We start from the raw sequence: 26822 nt of genomic DNA, 5'->3' as shown, positions 1-26822 counted from the left end.
TATTTTGGACCTTTTTTCTTCACCATTTTATTTGCTACAGGGCTGTGGGGCGATTGCTACGGGGCCATTCATCAGCAACGTTCTTAAGAGAAGACAAATTGATTTCGTATTTAACAATAGGGGCTGTATTTTTTGTCCCTCTTGAATAATCAAATATTACTTACAAGATTCACAAGAGCCACTAGAAGAAGCAGCTAGGATGGAAACTAGGAATCTATCAAAAGTAGATTGGTATTTTCAGTACTTTATTAAAGTTTTGCTAGCACCCCTGCGGATTTTAGTCTCCCGTGGTTCTTGCGAATAGAGATTCCTTATCATGTAATCACCTTGAACAGAGCTAGGTAGCTATTTTTGTTAAAACTTTATTTGAACAGTGTAAGTGTATACCAGTCGCGGATTGCTATTTGGTAGGGTGACTGACCCAATGGTCCAATAGGTTGGCAAAAACTAGTATGTCGTTTTCTAACTAGAAGGGGTGTGCAGCTTATTGTTTGGGTCACTGCGATAATATGAGAGCAATGTTGTGTAAAGTACCAGCCTATGAGTTGTTATGGTGATCATTTGTAGAGAATACAAATTCGTAAGTCGGCATTAGGGCAGCCAGGCGCGTAATGTTGAAAAGATGGATAGATTTTCTTTGTAAAAAATGAAGGTAGGTATCTTCTTGATAAGACAGTTGGATTTATTACTCAAACTAGCTGATGCCCGCAGCTTCGCCTGCGTGGATTTAGGTTTTTAGAAATCCCGTGGGAACTCTTTGATATTCCGGGATAGCCTATGCGTTCATCCAGGATATTATCTATCTGCATTCCAAAGAGCCAAATCCGTCCAGTAGGTAGTTTTTGCGTGAAGGAGTAACAAACAAACACACACACACACACACACACACACACACACACACACACACACACACACACACACACACACACACCACACACACAGACAAACACACACACACACACACACACACTCACACACACACACACACACACACACACGTACACACAAACTTTCGCCTTTATAATATTAGTGTGATTGTTTAGAAACTACTACCTGATGCCCACGACTTCGACCGCATGAATTTGGGCTTAATCCCGTGGGAACTTTTCTGGGATAAAAAGCAGCATTATGTCACGGTTCTTAACTACAGCAAAAAACCACGCCCCGTTGCGATGCGATTTTGGATATAAGTGTTCTATGTTCTGTAGATACCTAAGAAAGGATTTTGATTAAAGCCTAATATACTAGGAAGGTTTTAAGGGAATCCCCTCCGAAATCCATACAGCCTAGCATTAATTTTGGGATTTGCAAACGGAATGTTGATAGTTTTAAAAGTCCATTAGGGAAAGGGTTAATTGGTTAACATTATTCTTCCAAATTGTTGCCCCTTTTCCAGCATAACCCTTTCAAAGTGATTATAATTAATGTATTAATAAATAAAGAGGAATATTAAGGTTTATTTGGTTATTATTTTAATAGTTACAAATTATTTTGATAATTTGCAGGCACACTTTGTAAAATCTCAGCAAATCAGGCATCATTTCAGTCTGTTGATGAAAGTTACAATGTAGGGGAAACTTGGGTTCAATCGGACACGCACCTCTAACTTTTCGGAGTTATGTGCTTTTTAAACAATTAAGTATACTTAGGTCACTTAGGTGTCACTTGCTTTAACGGTAAAGGAAAACATCATGAAGAAACCTGCATGCCTGGTTAACTAACTGAGTCTACTGCAAGCACGGGTCTCTTGCTCTCACTAAGTGACGATGGGTTGATGATAGGTACATGAATAAACTCGTTCCTACGTATTTGGACCCTTATAGATTTCAGTTATATACGAGTAGATAGGTTTATTGTCATCCCCCAGGGCATTCAGATGTGTATTGATTCAAAGAACTAATGGATTTACGTATACGCCCGTTTTAATGAATTTATTGCTGAATGCGGAACCTATACAGCTCGGGGCGTACAGTCTGCATCGATATATCTTTATAAAACATACTAAACAAATAAAATACCTACCTACTTTCTTAAAATACCTAAATTAAGGGTCGTTTTCTTTTAATTTGATTTGAATGACATCCTACTAACTACCTACTATCATATTAATATATTATGTACTAGAGGATACCCGCGACTTCGTCCGCGTGGATTTAGGTTTCAAAGATCCCGTGGGAACTGTTTGATTTTCCGGAATAAAAAGTAGCCTATGTCCGCCCCCGGGATATAAGCTAACCCTGTGCCAAATTTCGTCAGAATCGGTTAAACTGTTGGGCCGTGAAAAGGTAGCAGACAGACACACTTTCGCATTTATAATATTAGTATGGATATGGTATTGTCACCTTAGTTTATTTTGTGGATAAGTAGGGACATCGCCTGTAATATTTCTATATGTCTTAACTGAATGGGGGTACCCATTCAGTTAAGATATACATATACTTACGTTCTACATAAATAGTTAACTCATGAATATTTGCAAAATACACAGAATACATATTTATATCAAAATGAAACACTGTTGATAATATAAGTGTTATAATTTTTGGACAAATTGAATCAATCGTCAAACGCGGTTGTATTCAATTAGTACCTAGGTAGGTGGACCGAATGAATTTTAGATTAATTGGATGCGTGATGTTTAATCACAATTCATGGTGCCGTTAATTTTATTAATTGGTATTTATTGTTATTTCGTATGGAAACCTACGAGTACATGCCTGAAAGTACTCCCAAATGTTCTTATAGGTGTGTAAAGTCTGCCAAATCGTACTTGGCCAGCACCCAGCATGGTTGACTCCGGCCAAGCCCTTCTGATTTTGAGAGGAGATCCGTGCTCAGTAGTGAGCCGAGTGGGTTAATCATGATGACTCTAACGCAATATAATAAGTCTCTGACTTGAACCACTGCACTGGATCCAGAAAATTTATATTTTTCATGCTTACAATCTGAGACTTACATTGTTTTCTTTATAACCCACTAGAGGATGCCCGCGACTTCGTCCGCGTGGATTTAGGTTTTTAAAGATACCGTGAGAACTGTTTGATTTTCCGGGTTAAAAAGTTGCATATTATGTCAATTACAAGGACGCAAGCTACCTCGGTACCTTTCATACAAATCGATCAAACGGATGAGTATTTAGGAATCCTGCGGAAACTGTTTGTTTTTCCGGGATAAAAAGTAGTCTATGTCCTTCCCCGGAATGTATCCTAAGTCTATACAAAATTTCATTAAAATCGGTTCAGTGGTTGAGCCGTGAAAGCATAGCAGACAGACAGACAGACACTTTCGCATTTATAATATTAAGTAAGTAAGTAAGTATGGTAAGTATAAGTATGGATTATTAAGAGAGGATTTTCAAAAATTCTACCCGAGTAAAGCCGGGGCAGGTCAGCTTGTTTGATACATGTTCAGTATGAACACATTAAGTGGGTCAGCACATAACAGCCCGATTTGGAAGCCTCAAGTTGGCCCTTTGTCCTAAATGGCGTCCCCAGAACAAACACTTCGATTTGATGACGTTGCTCATTCGAGTTTCATCTTCAAATGGACTTACCAAGCGCTTTTGTACCCTTATGTATGTAGAGATGATTAGTTTTAGTACAATAGAAGTTTGGAACAGGTTAGACCATCACTAGATTAATATTATGCGATACCTATACTATGGGCGGGGATATCTTCTTCTGGACTGCTACTGAGAATTTCTTGAAAGAAAATCTTATAGTTTTTGGCACGAACCGGGTCTCGAATCCGGAGACTAATAATTTAAAAGATAAATTTGAAAACTAAAACCCGACTGCGATCGTCTTAATAAACGCTGAAATATTATAGTAAAATTGTCTTTTTTGTTTTGTTATATTTTAATCTTGTAGTACATTTACACTGAATTCAGAATTTTCTCCTCTTTCATTTGACACCCCACTCGATACAATAGCAAAAAAAAATATTTTGGAGACCCCCACTTTTTGTATAACATAAGCCTATGTCACCCGGACCTTTACGACAAATCGATTGACACCTCATTCATCAAAATCGGCCCAGTAGTTTAGCCGTTACGGTGGAACACACAGAATCTGGATACAAACATACACACATACACACATACATACATAAATAGACTGCTAAAATCATAACTCTTTCTTTCGGCTTTGCCGCAGTCGGGTAAAAAGATAGATCAAAGCGGCCACCCACTATGGTCTCTCCAACCTCGCGATTACGCCTATGGGTATGGGAGGAATCTCGGGCTACTCTTGCGTCTTGGCGTGCTATCAATACCGGGGCGCTTTCTTGACTCCCTCCCGAATAGTTTTTCACCTACTTCTTGTCCCTTCTCGTTCATCTCCTTCCTCGGCGTCAGACATCACTATCACAGCTGAGACCCTGTCCTTTTCCCATGGCTCCCTGTCTGGCACCTAGGCTAAAAGCCTCTTATGGTAGGGCACCTGATCGATTGCTCCGATGCCCAAGCCTCTTTGGTCATGGTGCGCTAATTCTTGCAGTCAGTTATAGTTCTCCACAGATGAGATGAGATCCGTCCAAGGTCAGATCAATGGGATAGTCGACTTACCCGTAATGTTGAGGACAACACGTTCCCCGTGCGTGGCCACAATGCGCCACTCGCAGCGCTCCTGCGTGGCGGGCTGCGCCTCCGAGCCCCAGCCCGGCGAGTTGAACCAGCCCGCATTGCCCAGAAATGTCTTGCCACACTCTGTACACAAAATAGTAAAATTAAATTCAAATTCAAATTCAAAATATTTTTATTCAATTAGACTTTTACAAGTTCTTTTGAATCGTCAAAAGCATCTAGGTACCACTGGTTCGGAATGCTTTTCCTACCGAGAAGAACCAGCAAGAAACTCGGCGGTTGCTCTTTTCAAAGATTTGATATACAATATTATGCCATGTATAAAAGCAATTGAGGTTTCGCGAATTGCTGGAGCGAATTGCAGGTCAAATCCACGCTCTTTTATCATTTACATAATCTTCGATTGTATAATGATATGCTTTTCTCAGGAGCATATTTTTAATAGATTTTTTGAACCTGTGTAAAGTTAGTGTTAGTCACACAAGAACTGCTGGATATCCTCAATGGTTGCACACCTTTAGCGTACTGTCTTACATTGGCCATATACGGTCAAGTTTACTGTCAAGTTTAGAGCGGACTTGAAGGTAGACTTGGTTGTGTATGGCCATCGGCCAGCGTTAGTGCATAATATCACTATTGCTGCACTCCGAGCTATTGGTCCGCACTCTACCGACTCTGTCTGAATTAAAGATAGTCTTATTATACTGTGGCGATGATCAAATAGGTAGCAACTGGTTCAGACTAGAGGCTTAGAGTGATGCCAAGCTTGACGCGAAAATTGAAGAGAGCGCAGCTTCATAAATTGAATTGAATTGAATTCTTTGTTTATATTACATACTTTGAAACATACTTCAGTGTCTGTAGTGTCATTCGAGCAGTTCCAGGAGCGCAAAAGACTTCGTGATTCCCGAACAAGAGTACTTAGCAATGATAATACCTGATAACAAGATGCTAGAGTGTCTAGCTATACGAAGAATTACGAATCAGACTGAAAATTCCCTGGATAATAAATCAAAAGTTGAACTTACTCGCACACTTATAAAGTAAGTTAGTCTGCGCGATATCGCTGGCACTCAGTCTCACTCTCTGCCCGATCTCCGGTCTCTTCTTCCCGTGCACTTCTAGCGGCAGGATGGTGTCTAAGTACGTCCCTTTACTGAAGGTGTTCCTTGCGTAGTGCATTATGGAGTCGTAGTCGTAGGTTTGACCGAGCGAGTTGACTTCTTCGTCCGTGAGTTTGTTGAAGTTGTATTCTTGACCTGGAATTAAAAGCGATTAAGTTTTTTTGGCACCTTAGAGGGCTAATAGCTTATGAACCCTTCAACAAGACTCTATATGCAATACTATTTTATTTAGTAAACGAATGTATTGTTCGGCACCATGTTAATATTATGTAAGTTAGTACTTACATAATTAAGTTAAGCAAATATCGAATGATTATTCATTTACATATCTGTATTTTACTTTTACTTATTAAAACATGGACGATGCTAAATAACTAGGATAACAGCTAGATTAACTACTTACGTAGGTATGTATGATTTTAATTTAACATAGAGTAAGTATAATAGTATTGTTAGTGTTATTCGTATAACTTGGTACTTGGTAGTATAGTTCCGTGGCGTCTTGCCCGGACCAGAGTCCCGGCTGAAAATCAGCTCTGTACGTACTCTATGCTTTTGTGTATACAAGGCATGGGCTGTAAAACCTTTTTTGTACTGTGCCACACATAACACAGTTTCATTCAGCGCTAATTCTGCTTGAGGAATTCAAAATTCAAAATTCAAAATATTTTTATTCAATTAGACTTTTACAAGTTCTTTTGAATCGTCAAAAGCATCTACCACCTTTTTGGCTATAATGCTCAAGTAGAGGAAGCGTCGGGACAACCAACTCATAGATCATACCATGACGTGATGTGTGGCACAATTTTCAAAATAAACATTATTCTTTATTTTTAGCCCCCGACCAAAAAAGAGGGGTGTTATAAGTTTGACGTGTGTATCTGTGTATCTGTCTGTGGCATCGTAGCTCCTAAACTAATGAATCGATTTTAATTTAGTTTCTTTTGTATAAAAGGTGGCTTGATTGAGAGTATTCTTAGCTATAATCCAAGAAAATCGGTTCAGCCGTTTGAAAGTTATCAGCTCTTTTCTAATTAACTTCACTTGTCGGGGGTGTTATAAATTTTTAATTTACACTTGTCTTTCTACCATTTTAGCGGGTGCAAACATGCCTACATGATAGAAATTAGGGGTAAAATAATAATCACATCGCGAAATACATTGAATGTGGGCAGGTAATAATGTAACATAGTGAGTATTAAACTCGTTCAGAACTTATACGTTGTTCTTCAGAGGGCGGATTAGCTGGAATTAATTCCCAAGTTTATAATCCCTCTTTGGAAACTTGCATCGGACTGTAATTGATAACAAATTCTCTTTGGCTTCAATATCGGGTTATTACAGCCCGGTTTAGTACTTATTTGGAACTAGAGAATACCCGCGACTTCGTCCGCGTGGAATTAGGTTTTTAAGACCCCTGGGAACTCTGCTTTCCGGGATAAAAAGTTGCCTATGTCAATTTCTGGGACGCAAGCTACCTCTGTACCAAACTTCATGATAAATCGGTTAAGCGAACTGGCCTTTGAGAATCCCGTGGCAACGCTTCGATTTTGCGGGATAAAACGTAGCCTATGTAGCTAACTCTGTGCCAATTTTCAGCAAAATCGGTTAAACTATTGGGCCGTGAAAAGCTTAGCAGACAGACAGACAGACACACTTTCGTGTGTCGTTTATCCTATAAATATGATATGATAAAACTTACATTCAATTCATATTGTTTTTTAATCTATATTTCACGACAGGTCGACATGGCAATCGGGGTATGAGACGGGGGACGCCCCACACTCCGCACGTCACCCGCACCGGGTTAGCGCGGGAGCTATGTAGGTGTGCGGGGCGACCCCACACCGATTGCCACCTCACCCTGTCGCGTACTATATGAAAATAATAAAGAACACACAATCCTTCTAAACTTGATATAAGTTACAGCCATTGCAAATCTATTTTCTCAAAAATCAAGTTTTTGAAATAACACATTACAATTTGTAATAATAGTCACAAACTGGCGAAATATTGTATTGAAGTTGTTGGAACTCAATTAAGAATGGCCGAAGTGAGACTCCGAAATTTAATAACTCGAGCCCTTACAAATTCAACTTGAAGTAGGGATTTAAATTGGTAATAATAACCTTACAGTTCCTTATCTCGGCAATTAAACCATTCGGTTGTCAGAGAAATGTGAACTTTAACTGCATGGCTATAAAGTTTAACTTTGATGTTTTATAAATTAGTTTAACAATTACAAAATTCTGAATGCCTAGTCTAGATTCTAGAATATTGGTGGATGCAGGCATTTTAGTAATTTATCATATAAAAGATGTCGTTAATAATTATATTGTGCTTTAAGAAAGTTTATTTCTATGGAGTGATGAATTAATGAGGAAATAATATATGGACATTTTTAACCCCCGACCCAAAAAGAGGGGTGTTATAAGTTTGACGTGTGTATCTGTGTATCTGTCTGTGGCATCGTAGCTTCAAAACTAATGAACCGATTTTAATCCTCAGGTTTACTCACGATGTTTTCCTTCATCGTGTGTACCTACGTATATGTCCGAGCAATTTATAGCAAGTGATGGTTGCGGGCCCTTTATTCAAATAAACATATGGGATTTCTTGACACATCTTTGTTTGATTACGAAATCCAAAAAAAAAAAACTTTGAAAGACGATTGAAAGTCGTGCGGACTAGATAATAAAAATAAGCGGTAAAGGTTGGTTCAATGGGTTCAATAAACAGGAACTCATAACTTCCTTCCTGATACCCGCGACTCTGATTGCCTCAGACTTGCCGTGACCTCAGTGTGGCAGAGGGTCCAAAAAGCAATACGGTACCTCTCCTCGAAAGAGAAGCGCTTATATGCAACATTTTCTAAAGTACAAGATCACCTGATCAATTAATATACACTCCAAATTATCATTTTTTCATCATCATGATTATCACCAGACGTCAGGACTACTTTCGACAGTTATTGTTACATGAAACCTTGAGTTTGTAATTTCATCATCATGATTATCAACCGATAGACGTCCACTGCTGGACGTAGATCTCTTGTTGGGACTTCCACATACCACAACTTTGCACTGTCTGAATTTAGTGAAAAGTGAATGATAATCCCTTAGTTAGAAATCAGCGCACACTTCATAAACGATAGATACACCGATTTTGAAAATGTTCCTACTAGAGCTTAAGTTTAGCTTAATTTGAATATTCTTCGACAGTAATAGTCATTAAAAATAAGCTTCAATGCGAATAATTAAAAAAAAACTGCAGAAAATGTCTATGCAATACTTAGTCAGTTATTCAGATTTCCGATGGTGAGATTCAGGACTTGCATTGCAGCTTTATTTTCATAAAAAGCAATAATCCATGCTTAATATTATAAATGCAAAAGTGTGTCTGTCTGTCTGTTTGCCTGCTACCTTTTACGGCCCAACATTTTAACCGATATTGATGAAATTTGGAACAGAGTTAGCTTACATCCCGAGGAAGAACATAGGCTACTTTTTATACCGGAAAATCAAAGAGTTCGCACGGGATGTTTAAAAAACCTAAATCCACGTGGAGGAAGTCGCAGGCATTATCTAGTTACGATATAAATCTATCAAAAGCCGTGTGTCTTCTCTTATCCGTGACACTCGATGACTTCAGACTAGCCTCGTGACGCGACGTGACCTCCTCAATGTGACAGCGGGTCACACTGACGCGTAACATTAGGTAATGGGTCAAAGAAACTGTGTCAGGGCGGAGCTAATCTATTAATGGACGTACAGTTCGCTTATTAAGTTCACACTTCGTCATAATCTATCAAACAGTTACCTTCACTAATGATTTTTCCTAAACCGGAACCATGAGGACGATACTATTATTGCATAGCTGTCATTTTAGTCTCTTTGATAAAGAAGTGTAAATTAAAAATTTTCAACACCCCCGACCTACTCCCGACAAATCATTTTCAAATAAATAATTAAGTATATCTAGGCAACGTCCATCTTGACAGCTAGACATTTGTCAATTGACACTTGAATATTATGAACCTAAGGGTTATCTAACCTTCTTTTTTACAAGAAAACTAAAAAATAGCTGATAACTTTTAAACCGCTGAACCAATTTTTTTGGATTATAGCTAAGAACACTTTCGATCAAGCCACCTTTCAAACAAAAAAAAGTAAATTAAAATCGGTTCATTCGTTTAGGCGCTACGATGCCACAGACAGATACACAGATACACAGATACACAGACACACAGATACACAGATACACACGTCAAACTTATAACACCCCTCTTTTTGGGTCGGGGGTTAAAAACAGACATGACACGCGGCCAACCGTTTCACCATATTATATTATTCTAATACTAACTTTTTCTAATACTAACTCACTAATAATTTATCTTAGGTAAGATAAGATAAGGTTTAAGAAATAAAAAGACACAAAGCCGCAGTACAAAGAGCCATAGAGGAGAAAAGAAGAAAAAGAAAGTGAAATGAAATAAAGTAAAAAAATCCGTTTGCATATAAAACAATAAACCTTTCCTGTATTCTCCGCTGTTTGTGGTAATTAAAAAAAATAGTGGTGTATCTAGGTATATAGGGTTCAGGAAAACGCTATGACTGTATGTATAGAGGGTATACCTAAAGTGTGAAGTCATAGTAGGTATATAGCGATCGTCGTGAGGCTATGAGACGCACGTAGCACTCCGAGTCCAGGTCAAGAGGCACGTCACGCGCGCGAGGGTCTCTATTCAGATTATGATCCCGAGCAGGAGGGCGCCTTTTATGTTACATTTTATTTTCTTATAGGGCCAGTCTACACCCGTAAGAATATCCTACTACCTACAAACGCGAAAGTTTGTATGTATGGATGTTTGTTACTCTTTCACGCAAAAACTACTAGACGTATTTGGCTGTGGGATGGAGCTAGATTATACCCTGGATTAACACATAAGCGATTTTATCCCGAAAAATCAATGAGTTCCCACGGGATTTTAAAAACCTATACTTATCAAAGTAAACGAAGTCGCGGGCATCAGCTAGTCTTGTACGTGCAAAAATCATCTGTGTGTCAAAATAATTGAGAGTGTACCTACCTATATACTTAATACGCGACAGTTTGGATTGGCAATCGGGGAGGGAACACGTGCGGGGCGTTCCCCTGCCTCATATCCCGATTACCATCTCATTCTCAACCTGTCGCAGACTATACCTACTTACCTGTGTTTACGTACAGAGGTCAGAAAATTGAAAATTAACAATAGGGCGTACGCTTCCAATTTTTACCCGAATGCGGCTAAGCCAAAAGGAAGGCTTATGACTTTAGCAGTCTATGTATGTATAAATGAATGAATGAATGTATGGAGTGGGATGTCAAATGAAAGAGGAAAAAATTCTGAGTTTGTGAACATAAATGTACTACCTATAACATTAAAATATACCAAGCGACAAGAAAACAATTTTATATTCAGCGTTTATTAAGAGGATCGCAGTCGGGTTTTAGTTTCCAACGTAGTTTATCTTGTTCTGTAAGTATGGGGTTCAATTCTAGGAAACCCTCTATCTTTTTGTGGTTGAGTGTTATTAACGATTAACTATCAACTGTTAACTAACTGTGTGTGTTAACTAACGATAACGATTTAACGGTGAAGGAAAACATCGTGCGGAAACCTGCATGCCTGAGAGTTCTTCATAACGTTCCCAAAGGTGTGTGAAGTCTGTCAATCTGCACTTGGCTAGCGGAGCGGACTAAAGCCTAGACCTTCTCATTCCGAGAGAGAGACCTGTGCTCAGTAGTGGGCCGGCAATGGATTGATTATAATGATAACTAGGGCGTGGTAAACGCGACACTAATTTAAAACTTAATTATGATGATTTACGCTAATTGCGTTCAAGACATTACATAATGTGTACTCGCCCTTACGCTTAGCCTTGAGCCAATATTTGTGGGAAGTCTTCAGCCATTTCAGGCTCAGGGCCTAAGTGCTTTGTATAAGAATCCTTTTTATGTAAATACGACCCTGTGTTATACAAGTTATTAATTTTTAAAAAAGCAAGGTCGTACCTTTAAAAAAGATATTAACTTTCTTTGTGGGTGAAATTGAGGTGAAATCAGTTTCTTTCCGGCATTTATCAATACAGTCTTATTTTCGGATGGTACGGTGCTGTGGTAGTCTTGACCTTGACATGGTAATAATGATTGAAATATATATTTTTTAATCTATATAATATATTGCCAGTAAAGCAAACATATTAGCTATTCAAAGAGCCCAGAATAACATATTAGGAACGATTTGCATCGGTTTACTCGTAATACAGAAATCGTTAATGAGCAGGTCTGGTTGATAATGGCACTGGTCCTAAGACTCTGTAAAAGACATAACTATTCTTATAAAATCTGCTTATAGTCTGTCAGCGATGATGAGAGTTCGGGTGGTGAGAACGAAAATTCTGGTGATGACAAGTGTAAATTTAAAATTTATAACACCCCCGACAAGTGAAGGTTACAGTAACTAGAAAAGAGCTGATAACTTTCAAACGGCTGAACCGATGTTCTTGGATTATAGCTAAGAACACTCTCGATCAAGCCACCTTTCAAACAAAAAAAACTAAATTAAAATCGGTTCATTAGTTTAGGCGCTACGGTGTCACAGACAGATACACAGATACACAGACACACAGATACACAGATACACAGATACACAGATACACACGTCAAACTTATAACACCCCTGTTTTTGGGTCGGGGGTTAAAAATGAAAGTTTTTGTCATGAGGATCAAAGTTCGGGTGGTGAGGATGAAAGTTTGGGTGGAAAGGATGGAATTTGTTTTGGTAGCGAATCACGTAAACTGTTATTAATATAGAAGTATATACGTAGTTAGTTCTAACCACTAGGCTGTGATAGCCTAGTGGTTAGAACGTCCGCCTCCTTATCTGAGGTCGGGGTTCGATCCCGGGCGCGCACTACTAACTTTTCAGTTATGTGCGTTTTAAGCAATTAAATATCACTTGCTTTAGCGGTGAAGGAAAACATCGTGAGGAAACCTGCATGCCTGAGAGTTCTCCATGTTCTCAAAGGTGTGTGAAGTCTGCCAATCCGCATTGGGCCAGCGTGGCAGACTATGGCCTAAACCCTTCTCATTTTGAGAGGAGACCCGTACTCAGTAGTGGGACGGAAATGGGTTGATCATGATGATGATATACGTAGTTATTATCTAAAGAACTTACCAGTCATAATATTGTCCCGTATAATTTGCACGTGTCGGTCGCGATCGGGCCGCGTGTGCTCGTGCCAGAAGCCGACCACGTGGCCCAGCTCGTGGACCACGATGCCGAACTTGTCGCAGTTCTTGCCGATGGAGATAGCTTGGGCACCTCCGCCGCGTTTGCCGACAAAGGAGCAGCACCTAGACCAAAAAAAACAGTCAAGCGCGAGTCAGTCTAGCACACGGAGGGTTCCGCACCATCGAAAAAAAACCAGCCAAGTGCGAATTAGACTCGCGCACCGAGGGTTCCGTACTCAGGTGTTTTTTTCGACATTTTGCTCGATAAATCAAAAATCATTATGCATAAAAATAAATAAAAATCTGTTTTAGAATGTACAAGTAAAGCCCTTTTGATGTGATACCCCACTTGGTATAGTTATCTTACTTTGAAAATTAAAACACATTTTAATTTTTTTTTTTTCTATAATGTAACCACAAATTCACGGTTTCCAGATTTATTCCTTTACTTATGCTATAAGACCTACCTACCTGCCTTTCATGATTCTGGGTCAACGGACGACGGACGGACGGGTGGACGGACAGACAGACAGACAACAAAGTGATCAACAGGAAGTACCCTATAGGTTTTGATTCCCTTGAAAAGTCTACACAGACAGACAAATAGACAGCGAATTATTGTGCGTTTTAAGCAAATCAAACTTGTTTAAACGGTGAAGAAAATATCGAGAGGAATTTTGCATGCCTGAGAGTTCTCCACAACGCCAACGTACTCAAACGTGTGTATAGTCTGCTAATCCGCACTTGGTCAGCGTGGCCAAATCCTTCTCATTCTGAGAGGTCCCATGCTCAGTAGTTAGCCGGCGATGAGATGATGATGATGCAAAGCATTTCCACAGGCGCACGGTACAGCGCTGCATACATCCGTATCTTGAATCTTGAGGTTGAACATGTCTGTTCAGTCCACGGTGGCTCATATATTCGCGACACAAAAATATGTTTATAGCACAGACTAAATAAACTAAGAATTGATCGTAAAGATTATTATTCGACAAAATAACATAGTATCCAGTTACTACACTAATGAACGAAGGAAGGTACCCCTGTAATTTAATGATCAAATTCTGTCAAGCAAAGCTGTAATTTGCTAATTTGTGTGACAAATTGGTTGAAATTGGCCCAAATTTACTGATTTTCGTCCATTCCTGGCAGCTGAATCATTTCATTTTTAAGAACATTACCCAATTACCTTTTTGGACGGACACTAATGATTTTATTTTAAAACAAACATTCATTTTTAATTGATACAGATCAATTCATTAAAATATAGAATTTTTTATACGAAAAATCAAGTATTTAATAGAACTAGGATTTCTTGGATGTTTGAGATCTCACATACGCGAAATACGAAATAGAATTTATACATTATATTTTATAACAAGTCGATAATTAATTAAAAATAAAAATAGGACTGCTATGACAATTAAATTTTCAAAAAAAATATAGCCAGTGTTACTCGGGATGTAGGGATTTTAACAATATCCTACACATCTAAATCTGTTCAGGCATTTATAAAATACTAGCTGATGCCCGCAACTTCGTCCGCGTGGATTTAAATTAATGAAAACATTAGGCAGGTACACTTCTTTTTTGGGCAATATCGTATAAAAATAACTTTAACTACAGAAATTCATCGTTGGGTTTAACTACAGGAATCCTTAAGATCTCAGGCTGAAAGCGAACTCTGACTTTGCTCTGACTTAAGATTGAGTTAAAACGAGACAGATTTATGTGAGAGATATAGCTCTGTCTCGTTTTAACTCTGTCTTAAGTCTAAGTAAAGGCAGAGCGCGCTCTATAGATCTCACCCTCAGTATCTAATGAGACGGTATGTCTGTTTGTCGAATATTAAATAAATATGAAAGGTAGAGAAAGATATTGAATAGCGGGAAAATGCAAGATCAAAGCAAAAGAAACGATAACAGAGAGCATAATAAAACCGTCATAACATCTTAACCTGGAAACGTCACACAAAATGCTCCTCCAGTTATACGCCGCACAATGCATTTAGAAATGAGACTAGGCTATGACTATTTTATATTTTATACTATAAAAACCGGTCAAGTGCGAGTAGGACTCGCACACGTAGGGTTCCGTACCATCGTTCAAGATATAAGTACCTAAACACTTTTATTTATTTCAACTAAATGTGATTAAGGGCCGATTTTTAGGGTTCCGTACCTCAAAAGGAAAAACGGAACCCTTATAGGATCACTGTTGTCTGTCTGTCTGTCAAGAAACCTATAGGGTACTTCCCGTTGACCTAGAATCATAAAATTTGGCAGGTCTTACAGCACAAGTACAGGAATGAATCTGAAAACCGCGAATTTGTGGTCACATCATTTAAAAAAAATATTAAAATATATTTCAATTTCCAAAGTAAGATAACTATACCAAGTGGGGTATCATATGAAGGGGCTTTACCTGTACATTCTAAAGCAGATTTTTATTTATTTTTATGCATAATGGTTTTTGAATTATCGTGCAAAATGTTGGAAAAAATACCCTCAATGATACAATATAATATTCCCGACTACGGAACCCTCAGTGCGACAGTCTGACTCGCACTTGGCCGGTTTTTTCAATCGTCAAGTAACTTTTAACTGAGGAATCGCGTATTGACAGATTTACTACACAAAAACTAGCAACCGTCCATTCGTCAGATAAAAGTTGTTTGTCGGTTGAAATTTTTTTTGGGGACACATTTTAATTTTTTTTGTGATAAGTATAACCACAAATTCACTGTTCTTGGATTTTTTCCTTTATTTGTGCTATAAGACCTACCTATACCTGCCAAATCATGATTCTTGGTCAACGGAAAGTACCCTATAGGTTTCTTCACAGACACGACGAACTGACAGATAGCAAAGTGATCCAATAAGGGTTCCTTTTTTCCTGTTGAGGTGCGGAACCCTAAAAACGGATGGATTTTATATTTATGAGTCTAAAAAGTTCTATAAAGCATGAGCGCTTATATTACCATCAGTTTAATTCATGATGCGCTTTTCATCGAAGGAAAACAATGATGTGAACACAAAGAAAACTTGTCTGCGCTCTGTGAAACTCCGAACTTCGATCTTTCAATAGACCTTTCCAAGAGTAGGCCACCTGTACGGCCCTCCCCCCTCCTCTTATTCACCCACTTTTCAGTTTTCACTATGTTCTTTAGGTCAATCGGTCTAACGTGTGGTTGTAATGTTTTCACTGTTCATATAATATGTATGTAGGTATACATGTGAGTTTCTTTGTTCCGCCATAATTTCTTAATGCCTGAATAGATTTGGATGTATGGGGTACCGTTCGAATCCTTACATCCCGAGTAAAACTGGCTCTAATTTTTTGAGAAAAATTCAATATGGTAGAGCCTATGTCTTTAATTTTTTTGAACTATTACTTGTGAACTAGAAGGTGGATTTGTAGGCGTTTTATAGAGGATACAGAACACAATCGTCTAGCGGCTATCAATTCTGTCCGACATGACCTGCCCTGCTTGCTTACTATCTTATACTAACCTGCCTGTTTAATAGACTAATATTTTTTTTTAGAATATTAGCCATGCTATATGACTTATACTCCCCTTTCCCCTCCAATTAAGCGTAAAGCTTGTGCCAGGAGTGGGTACGACAATAGTGCAACGGGTGGGGTTTGAACCGCCGACCTTTCGGAATTCAGTCCGCTCTTCAACCGTTGAGCTATCGAGGCTCTACTAATCTAAGCTACTTACCCACAAGGTCGTTCAGTGAAGACAATGTAGTCCTTATGGTCGGATTCCCTCTCAACAAATTTGACACAGGTGAAGTTCTCCCAATGTCTCATGGCTTGCTTGAAGAGGGACTTATGGGCACCGCTGAAGTTGCCATCGATTTCGTAGGGTATGACTCCATTCTCCCATATACGCTCTTTTCTGTTAGTCGCTGCTCTGGCGGTGCGATGACGCCTCTTGGAAAATATAATGATAAAAATAAATAATTTTTGAAAAAAAACCGTAATAAATTCGGGAGAAAACGTATCGTAACGAAATTAAAAATTAAATTAAAAAATTCAAAAGTTTCAAATAATTTTGTTATTAAAAATCAATCCAACAAATAACATAAAATAGTTTATAGTTTAAATCAATGGCAATATTATTATTTCAATGAAGACAAGTAAAACTGGGAAACAAGTGCAGCTGAACTAAGGCCAAAAAATAAGAGAAAAAAAGGAAAAATTAAACACATATGTATGTATATCTGTCTATTTGTTGCCTTTCCATCCATTAAACTAATTTTAATGGAAAGGGGCATGGATTCTTCTATTCTGGAAATCAAACTTCCCAGTTTCCACATAATTTTTTAAAACCTAAATCCACATGGACAAAATTGTGATACTTATTTGTGTTTGTATAAAGGAAATTGCATTTTTATCATACAAGAACAGAAACATTGTATCCACCTAGAGGAAACATTAAAACTTTAGAATCGTTGAGCCCGAGGCCTCTCCAGCGTTTGCGACAGGACTTTACTAAAGTTTTTCAATTTGGACTTTTACAAGTTCTACAAGTGTCTAATACATAAAAGCAAGGAGTTTAAGGGGTTGAATACTTGTATTGTAATATTTCAGAAATATGAATAGGTACTTCTAGTACAAATTAGTGATAATTAAAGTAATAGCTGCTGTTTGCGATTTTGACTGCGTAGATTAATTAAGGGTTTTTAAAAATCGCGTGGGAACTCTTTGATTTTCCGTGATAAAAAGTAGCCTATGTCACCTTCCAGGTCTGTAACTATATCCATGCAAAAAAAACTGGCCAAGTGCGAGTCAGATTCGCGTACTGAGGGTTCCGTACTCGGGTAATAAGGGATCCGTTTTTCCTTTTTAGGTACGGTAAAAATCATGCCAATCCGTTGCTCTGTTGCGGCTTGATTGAAGAACAAACCATTAAATCAACGAAAAACTACTCTTTCGCTTTTATAATACGTTAATTTTATAATATGGGAATTACTAGAAAATATATGCTAATATTATAAAATGAAACTGTCTGTCTGCTGCCTTTTCACGACCGAGATAGATGCATCTCATGGATACGAATACAGGTTACTTTTTTATCACAAAAAATCAAAAAGTTTGACAAAACTGAAATCCCAAACATAAACATAATTGGAAAAATGCCGAAAATGAAAAGACATCCCACGTGATTTTCCGAATACATAATCAATGTGGACGAAGCTAAGGCATCACCTTACTGGCAATAATTATATGATGTTCTACTTTTACATTAATTACCTCAGTGTGATTGTAAAATCTGCTTTCACTGGCATCTAAGTCCACTTCAGTGTCCCGAAAAAACCAACCTTCAAATGGGTTAGTCATATTTAGTTTTGGTTCCTGAGGTTTTCTATCTTTTGGTGGTGGTTTGACCTCGAATTTCTCTTCAAACTCGTGTTCTGGTAGTAAATATTTTCTAGTTTTCCTGTAGTATGTTGTATTTTTTATCCTCTTTTCATGACGTGAAGCTTTTTTGTACTTTTCAACTTCGCTCGCGATTTCATCAGAATGTTTAAGTGTGTTGTCTCCTGTTTTTTCATTGGATATGTTTCTTAACCTAAAAGTAATATATTATTTTTACTAAGAAAACTTAATAGTAATAATATAGAAATTTACACCTTTAGGTACTTATGTTTTCTAAAATTTTGAGACGACTTCAATACTTTGACAACTATGAACCATATTACTATGAGCATAATATTTCAATCGTTCATCGATATATGTTTCAATACAATCATGCCAATTAAATCATTAACCTACTAACTTGCTGGTTTCCCGACTAAGAAATCCTCCCCTCTCCTGAAGGGGATGGTTTTTAACCCCCGACCCAAAAAGAGGGGTGTTATAAGTTTGACGTGTGTATCTGTGTGTATGTGTATCTGTGTATCTGTGTATCTGTGTATCTGTGTATCTGTCTGTGGCATTTAATTAATTTAGTTTTTTTTGTTTGAAAAGTGGCTTGATCGAGAGTGTTCTTAGTTATAATCTAAAAAAATTGGTTCAGTCGTTTAAGAGTTATCAGCTCTTTTCTAGTTTTCTTGTAGAAAAGAAGGTTAGATAACCGTTAGGTTCATAATATTATGTCAATAGACAAATGTCAAGCTGTCAAGATGGACGTTGCTTAAATACATAATTATTTATTAGAAAATGATGTTTTGGAAAACTCAAATACTTTGGATCGTCGGGGGTGTTATAAATTTTTAATTTACACTTGTAATTTATTAAGTATTAAGATGGTCTACTTATAGAGAAAACTTGTCCTAAATATAAAATATTATAGCTTCTAGACCTAGCCGTTTCAGCTCTACGTTGGTGCCAGTCAGGTAGTTTTTGCCTCAAGTAGGTTAACGATATTTTACAGATTTGGGACTCCAAAGCACTCCAAAGATCCACTGAAAGACATCTTTATGTAATCATAACAGTAAAGTTAAGTTGGAAACTTTGATGCATCAACATCAAGTGCTCTCAGAGATTTTAATAAGGCTAATGAATGAACGCGAAAAGCATGCAGATCTGAATAGGTAGTGCATTAATTCAATTTACTTCGGCGTCAGTTAGGTGCTGAAGACACAGCCAACGGTCTTGAATTTCGAATTTATAGTTCTTTGTTTTGCGTTCTTTAGTAGTATTAAACAGTCGCTTTTTTTTAACCCCCGACCCAAAAAGAGGGATGTTATAAGTTTGACGTGTGTATCTGTGTATCTGTGTATCTGTCTGTGGCATCGTAGCGCCTAAACGAATGAACCGATTTTAATTTACTTTTTTTTGTTTGAAAGGTGGCTCGATCGAGAGTGTTCTTAGCTATAATCCAAAAAAATTGGTTCAGCCGTTTAAGAGTTATCAGCTCTTTTCTAGTTTTCTTGTAGAAAAGAAGGTTAGATAACCGTTAGGTTCATAATATTATGTCAATTGATAAATAATTTATGTCAAGCTGTCAAGATGCCTTCACTTGTCGGGGGTGTTATAAATTTTTAATTTACACTTGTTAAACAATATATTTTTACATTTGCTTGACTGCACTCACACCAAATTCTGATGAGAGCCAGAAATAGGGCGATCTGTAGGAAGCTACGGGTCTCGTCATTTCTGGTTCTCACAATATAGATATGTGCTTGACTGTATTTACGATAAATTCTGGCGAGTACCAGAAATGAGGAGAACCGTAGACTACGAATCTCCTTCCTCATTTCTGAGCTGATCATATAGAGAAACTCTAAGCATAGCTCAACTCATACTCAACTCAGACTTTACTCAAAGTTAAAACGAGACAGATTTAGATTTATGTCTCTGCCATAATCTGTCTTATTAACTCTAAATAAAGTGAGCAAAGTCAAAGTCAAAAGTTTAGAGTCGAAGTCATAGTTAGAGGACCGCTCTGGACCGCTATATGTGGGAACGAAGGCTTAGAGCCGTACAAAGTTCAAACGTATGTTATCACTGCAGACACTTTTAATGAAAATTGGCTAATAGATCTTGGCAAGTGTAAATTTCGAAATCATGTTTTGAAAAAGTAGGTGTTAGTTAACTTTTTGATTTCAACTGTTTTTGTTAGCTTATTATAATAAAAAGTTTGAATACCTTATTAAAAGGGCAATTAATAAAATTAATTATTCATTCTTTTTATATATTTTTTTTTTGATTATTCTTTTGATAATAAATAATAGTTGTGTTTTTCCATATTTTTTGATATCAGAATGTTCGGTGCATGTTTTATTGAAATAGTTGAATAGGTGATATAAAAAAATTCAAGTTAGTTTACATGCACCTACTTATTCGGTTTAGAACTTTAGATGCACCTACTTATATGCGCCTGCTTATTCAACTATGGCCTACGAGCACTTTTGCGTAGTTGTGATTTGTGAGGCACTTACGAGTAGGTACATCATGATAGCATTGTCAAAGTTATTGGAGCATTAAATTTACAAGTTTAATATTCTGTACAGAAAATCTTGATTGGTTGCAAAATTCGAGGAAGTTGAGGAAATTGTACAATAATTAACGAGCTTTTACATAACAAAGTTCGGGCTAAAACTAATAATAATAATTGGTCCTGTAAATTTTTTTCGTGTAAATTTCAAGTAACACTATTACAAAAGACTTTTTTTTGAATTAGTTTCCACCAAATTAAAGCTAGTATACGTTTTTGAAAAAACTATGATAGATATTTGGATACAATGAGTTGCCAAACATATTCTTTGAAAGCCGGCAAAGCATTGGGGGCAGCCATATTTACTTTACACCAGGTGCTAGCTCTTTGAATAAATAACTAAAGAATCAGTTCTCCTTACCGTCTACCGTTCCCATGTCTCCTTCTTCTTCGTCTTCTATGACTAGAGGTATTTCGCAATAAACTTTGCAAACTCTCTGTGGGCTTCAATAAATCATTAGCTTCATATATTTTGTTATAAAGTTCTTGACTAGTATTATTTACTAACTCTTTCTGTAACGTCTCATTATCTTCATCTCTTTCATTTACAGGTAACACTCCATTTGTGGGAGCAGGAGCTACAGTTACATTTTCAGGCAGTTCTTTAAATTTCAAGTTATTGCTAAAGTCTCCAGTTATTTCTCGACTGTTACTTTGAATTTTGTTGGTAACTTCATCCATTTTATGAGAAAAGTTTGAAATTTGAATATGGGGATAAAATTCTTCTAGATTTAAAATATTATCACTTGATATGTTAACTACTAATACACCATCTTGTTCTAAACTCTCTGACTCGGTTAGATTATCTGTTACATTAGTTTCATTTAAATTACTATTCTTATTTTGGTTGTAAAGGTTAGGTGCGTCAAAATCTTCATCTGGTGGTAGTCTGCCATGTTTTCTCAGAAGAGATTTGTCTAAGCCAGGTGGGATTACCTGAAAAGAATCTATGTGAAGTTATCATATTATACAGTAAACTCATCTGTAAGAGAATATTTTACACCCACAAGTTCGTACATATTGCATCAAAATATTCTTTTTCAAGTATTTAACAGGGCTCTCTCCGTCACTCGCTTCCACTCGCTTCATACAATCGTAGTTCCAATTTCATTTGAATACTAAGCAACCAAAGTCCATGAAATTTTGCAGACATATTCTAGAAACTAATATGTGTGTCTGTGGTGTTTTAGATTTTTCTAAAAATATGTAGTTTTAAAATTACAGGGGCTCAAAGATTTGTAAGTAAATTTTTAAGACCGCGTAACTTTGAAACCGAATATTTTAACAGAAATCTGGAAAACCACAGACATAGATATTAGTTTCTAGAATATGTCTGCAAAATTTCATGAACTTTGGTTGCTTAATATTCAAATGAAATTGGAACTACGATTGTATGAAATGGTATAAAACGAGTGACGGAGAGAGCTCTCTTAAATCAAAGTTTGGGATTCATTCAAATTTGGAACAATAATTTTTAAAGCAAATAAAAATTTAGATTTTTAACTTCCTCAACTTACTTTAGTGTTTATAGAAGCTTCATTGTACTTCTTTGATTTCTCCTGAGAGAGTGGCAACGGTTGCTTCGTCCGCTTTCTCAATATATCTGTGAGACCTTCCTCTTCAACTTGCAGACCCTCTAACAATACTTCCTTCTTAAGTCTCTCCACCTCTTCTTGTAATGACTTATTAATCTTAGAGGCTGAGGGGGCAGTGTTGGCTGGCTTAAAATAATCTATGTCTGGTATGGCGATGTCACCTTGAAAGTTTTCTGTAACAAAAAAAAAATCGATTTTAGAATCCATCTTTATAATCGATTTTAACGAAAGGTACAGAGACTGCATCCCGGGATAGGACATAAACTACTTTTCGTCCCGGATAATTAAAGAGTTTTCGGGGGATTTTTAAATATTATATGGGTTTCAGAAGAATTCGCAGGCTTCATCTATTTGGATTGAGTGCCGGTGACGGATAAAGGGAATTTTCTATCCAGGAAAATCAAAGATTTGTCTGAGTAGGAACCCTGGGCCCTTTAGTAATTTAAATAGCTTTATTGCAAAGAAGATAGTTTACCTAGTAGTTATCCTTTGTTTTAATATTTGAAATAACGCAGTCTACCGCTGAGTTTATTTTAACAATATTCAAATAAAACACAATTATTTGAAATACTGTCAAATCTTAAGCTAATTTCAACATAATTTTATAATGTTAATGAATTTTAATGGAAATCATTTTACCCAGAGAGGTGGCATAAACTAGAGATGACATTGCCTAAATAATTTTAAATACATATCAAAAATCGTGGACCTGGCAGGATTATTTCTTTTTCACTTACTGCTCAGTGCCGTGAGATAATATGTTGTTTTATTCAGTGCTTAGCGACTGCAACAATTTTTGCTTAGCTAACAGCTTAGTTATTAGTTTTTAAGTTTTTAAGCAAATAATAAATAAATAAATAATTAGCGCCATTATTAACACCTTCATTTAAACACAAAAGTGAAATTACTTTGAAATAAATGACATACAGCAGCTACAATATTAATTTTGAGTTTACATATTATGAGATGTTTATTAGTTCTAACTCCTCTAAATTAACGTTTTCCTAATCATTTGTGGGGGCATTTTTTTTAATTATGCACGAGGTTTGCTCCTCTAGGGCATGGCATCTCTCTGGTCTTACCTGTCTTGAAACTCTTGAAATCGACCTCATTATGAATTTAATTGTAAAACGGGCAGAAGAATCCTCAACTCTGTATCGTCAAAGGTTGCCTTTTACGCTCATTAGATATTAACGTTTCAAAATTTCTCATGAAATTAAACTCCGTTTATTTCCCCCGTGATTTGCGACGACATTAACTTGGAATATTAAACAATCTATTTATAATGTAGGTAGCTGCTGATACACGCGACTCTGTCCGCGTGGTTTTAGATTTTTGATAATCCTGCCGGAACTCTTTGATCTTCCGGGATAAACAATGTACTCCAGGTATTTAATTACCATACCCATGCAAAAAATCACGTCGATCCGTTGCTCCGTTGCGACATGATTGAAAGACAAACCAACAACAACAAACAAGCAAACCAACAAACAAACACGCATTTATAATGTGGGTAGTGATACTTTTAAACATAAGAACAAAACTGACTGACTGATATAAATGTAATAAAGAAACGGTTTTCAGAAATTTACCCCAATGAAACCGAGGTGGATAACAATTTAACACAACATAAAAAATTATACCTACCTATTTCTAATCTATCGTACCTAATAGTTTCAAAATTAAAACCAATTTAACAATTCGCAAATATTTAATTAATCGTAAAATCAGCTCACACATTTCACGAAAACGCAAACACGAATTCAATTATCCGGTAATCTATAACCTGATTCGAAATTCAAATTCGCAATAATGCCTCGCTGCAGGCGATTAACAACGCGCATCTGGTGTTGCCATAAAATGTAACGAGCCCGTGTTTCTGCCCAGCTGCGGTCCCACGCTGGCTGCCAATTAATTAATTCCACATACAAGCGTACAAGACGGGTAATGGATGACGTGGTTTACGATGACCACGTGTGCTTGTATATTCATATAGTAGCTTAGTAGAGAATTATGTTGAATTTGTGTTAGATGATTGTGTTTCTGCCCAGCTGCGGTCCATCGGTGGCTGCCAATCAATTAATTTCCCTTACAAGCTTACAATGCAAGTAATGGATGACTTAGATTACAATGAACACGGGTGCAATTTTGTTTATGGTAGTGTTATTTAACTACTAGCTGTGCCCGCGACTTCGTTCGCGTGGAATAGTGACTTTTCGGGCAGCATATTTTGAATTACATATACCGTCGCCACGGACGCTCAGGCGCGAGGCGTGTAGTACGTACTCTGTACGTTAAAAATGTTCGCCGTGATTCTTTAAAATTGACATAACTTTTTTATTTATGAACCGATTGACATGAAATAAACACTAAATGTTAAGTGAAGCTTACTACAATATATTAGTGAAAACCGTATCTAAATGGAATGAGCCGTTTCTGATATTAGCGTGCACAAACACACAGACAAACAGACAAAAAAAAAATTAATTACAATTTCGGGTTCGGCATCGATATAATAACAAGCCCTGCTACTTTTTTTTATATATTTCCATTGTACAGACACCACTTTTCTACAATTTTTTTATATGTATAGATTGCAATTGTATGAAGGTTGAAATAGGCTTGCGGAGCGCTTCAGCATCGGCTCGCGATGGCAGTATACGCAGATCAGTAAGCATTTTCAAAGTTAAAACTGTTTTCGTGTTTCCTTTCTTGTGCCTATAAAGATGTACTTTTGGATACGTTTTCGCAGTGAGTTGTTTATATTCAAAGCTTTGTATGGGATCGATGCCTGACGTCCACACTATCCACTCGTTTTTTTTTTTTTCATGCAAAAGTCGATGATTTTAAATATACTTACCTACGTAAAGGAAAGGTTAAGATTCTTCTTAATATTTTATTAAGTATTAAATTATAACAGTCAACCCCGTCAAGAATATTTGCGTAGGCATAATAATTTAAAAGATTACCTCAATGCTCGTAAAAAAATGTGAGGTATTTGAAAAAAAAGTGAACATTTGATAAGTAAAAGCGGTTGAGTGTGAGTCGGACTCCCACACGAAGGGTTCCGTACCATCGTACAAGTTTTTTTTAAATTTGCATGGCAGCCTTTTTGAGATTTACCTTCTTGTTTTTTTTATTATTTATTGTTATAGCGGCATTAGAAATCGTTTATGATACGTTCCCCGCTAACATTCAGACGGACGGATAGCAGAGGCTTAGTAATAACGTCCCTTAAGAAACCCTAAACAGGTGAATAGTTCAAATCAAGGTGGGCCGCCATTTCATTTTATAGGTCGCAAAAAATAACAAAAAGAGCGATACATAAAATAAGAATTTTATATCACACATTCAATAAGAAAATAACACTTTTACAACGTCTATTGATAATAGCAATGAAGAAGGAGTGATAAAAAATGAAAATGACAAATTGCTCTAGATTTCAAACATACGCGTCCGCGCGTGGGTTGTGACGTCATTATCTTGTATTTTGTAGAACGCGGAATTACTTTATCGTTATTGGTGATAGGTTTAGTGGTGATAGGACGTTCGATGACTATTGAGGAGGTCAAAGATTCGATCCTTGGTACGCAGTACGCACCTCTAATTTTTCGAAATCCTGAGCGTTTCAAGCAATTAAATATCACTTGCTTTAACGGTGAAGGAAAACATCGTGAGTTAAAGAGCATTAAGACAATGTAGAAGATCAATTACCACCACTAACTACATCATTGTTTGACAATCAGAAAGTGTACAATAGTATCCAATTTGAATAAATGATTTTGACTTTGATTTTCAGTTTAAGAGACCGCTACCTCTTCTAACTTACGCTGTATAATTTAATCGCAGGACTCCACATAGCCCACAGCCATTGCAATCGACGTGTTTTATGCAAATTTTAACTATAGGTACATAGTTTCAATTGGTAGATGACAAGATCGTACCAGATTATTAAGCTATGACCACACCTGTGTCGTGTGCGTCAAGAACAGACAGACAAAGACAGACAGACCGCTTACGCATTTATGATAATATTTGGACTGGATTTTGGATTGGACTAGGCACCAACGGTACTTCGCTCGGAGGTATTTCTTTAAATCTTTTCCTAGGAGTGGTCCACGTCATAAAAAAATTGTACGTCATTCATCAAAATTGCATCAAATTAATGACATTCTATACATTGACGACATTTCGCATTAGTGTATGTATGTATGTAGGTATGTATATACCTACTTTATCACACTAATATTATAAACTCGAAAGTTTGTGTGTATGTGTGTGTGTGTATGTTT

General features: G+C 37.0%; 1 protein-coding gene across 4 annotated transcripts in view; it reads right to left on the bottom strand.

The window, feature by feature from the left end:
* LOC123867726 (tolloid-like protein 1) overlaps window positions 1-26822 on the bottom strand; it is a 116107-nt gene that overhangs the window by 9463 nt on the left and 79822 nt on the right. For all 4 annotated transcript variants that reach the window (XM_045909903.1, XM_045909901.1, XM_045909904.1 and 1 more), the window contains exons 3-9: window positions 22453-22703; window positions 21297-21871; window positions 18247-18565; window positions 16709-16923; window positions 12929-13107; window positions 5611-5841; window positions 4565-4705 (exon numbers count right to left, since the gene is read on the bottom strand). In XM_045909903.1, coding sequence (XP_045765859.1) covers window positions 4565-4705; window positions 5611-5841; window positions 12929-13107; window positions 16709-16923; window positions 18247-18565; window positions 21297-21871; window positions 22453-22703 — 1911 coding nt within the window. The remainder of the gene's footprint in view (window positions 1-4564; window positions 4706-5610; window positions 5842-12928; window positions 13108-16708; window positions 16924-18246; window positions 18566-21296; window positions 21872-22452; window positions 22704-26822) is intronic.

Source organism: Maniola jurtina, chromosome 8 (genome assembly GCF_905333055.1).
Source record: "Maniola jurtina chromosome 8, ilManJurt1.1, whole genome shotgun sequence".
NCBI lineage: Eukaryota > Metazoa > Arthropoda > Insecta > Lepidoptera > Nymphalidae > Maniola > Maniola jurtina.
This window is presented reverse-complemented; position numbering and strand designations above follow the sequence as displayed.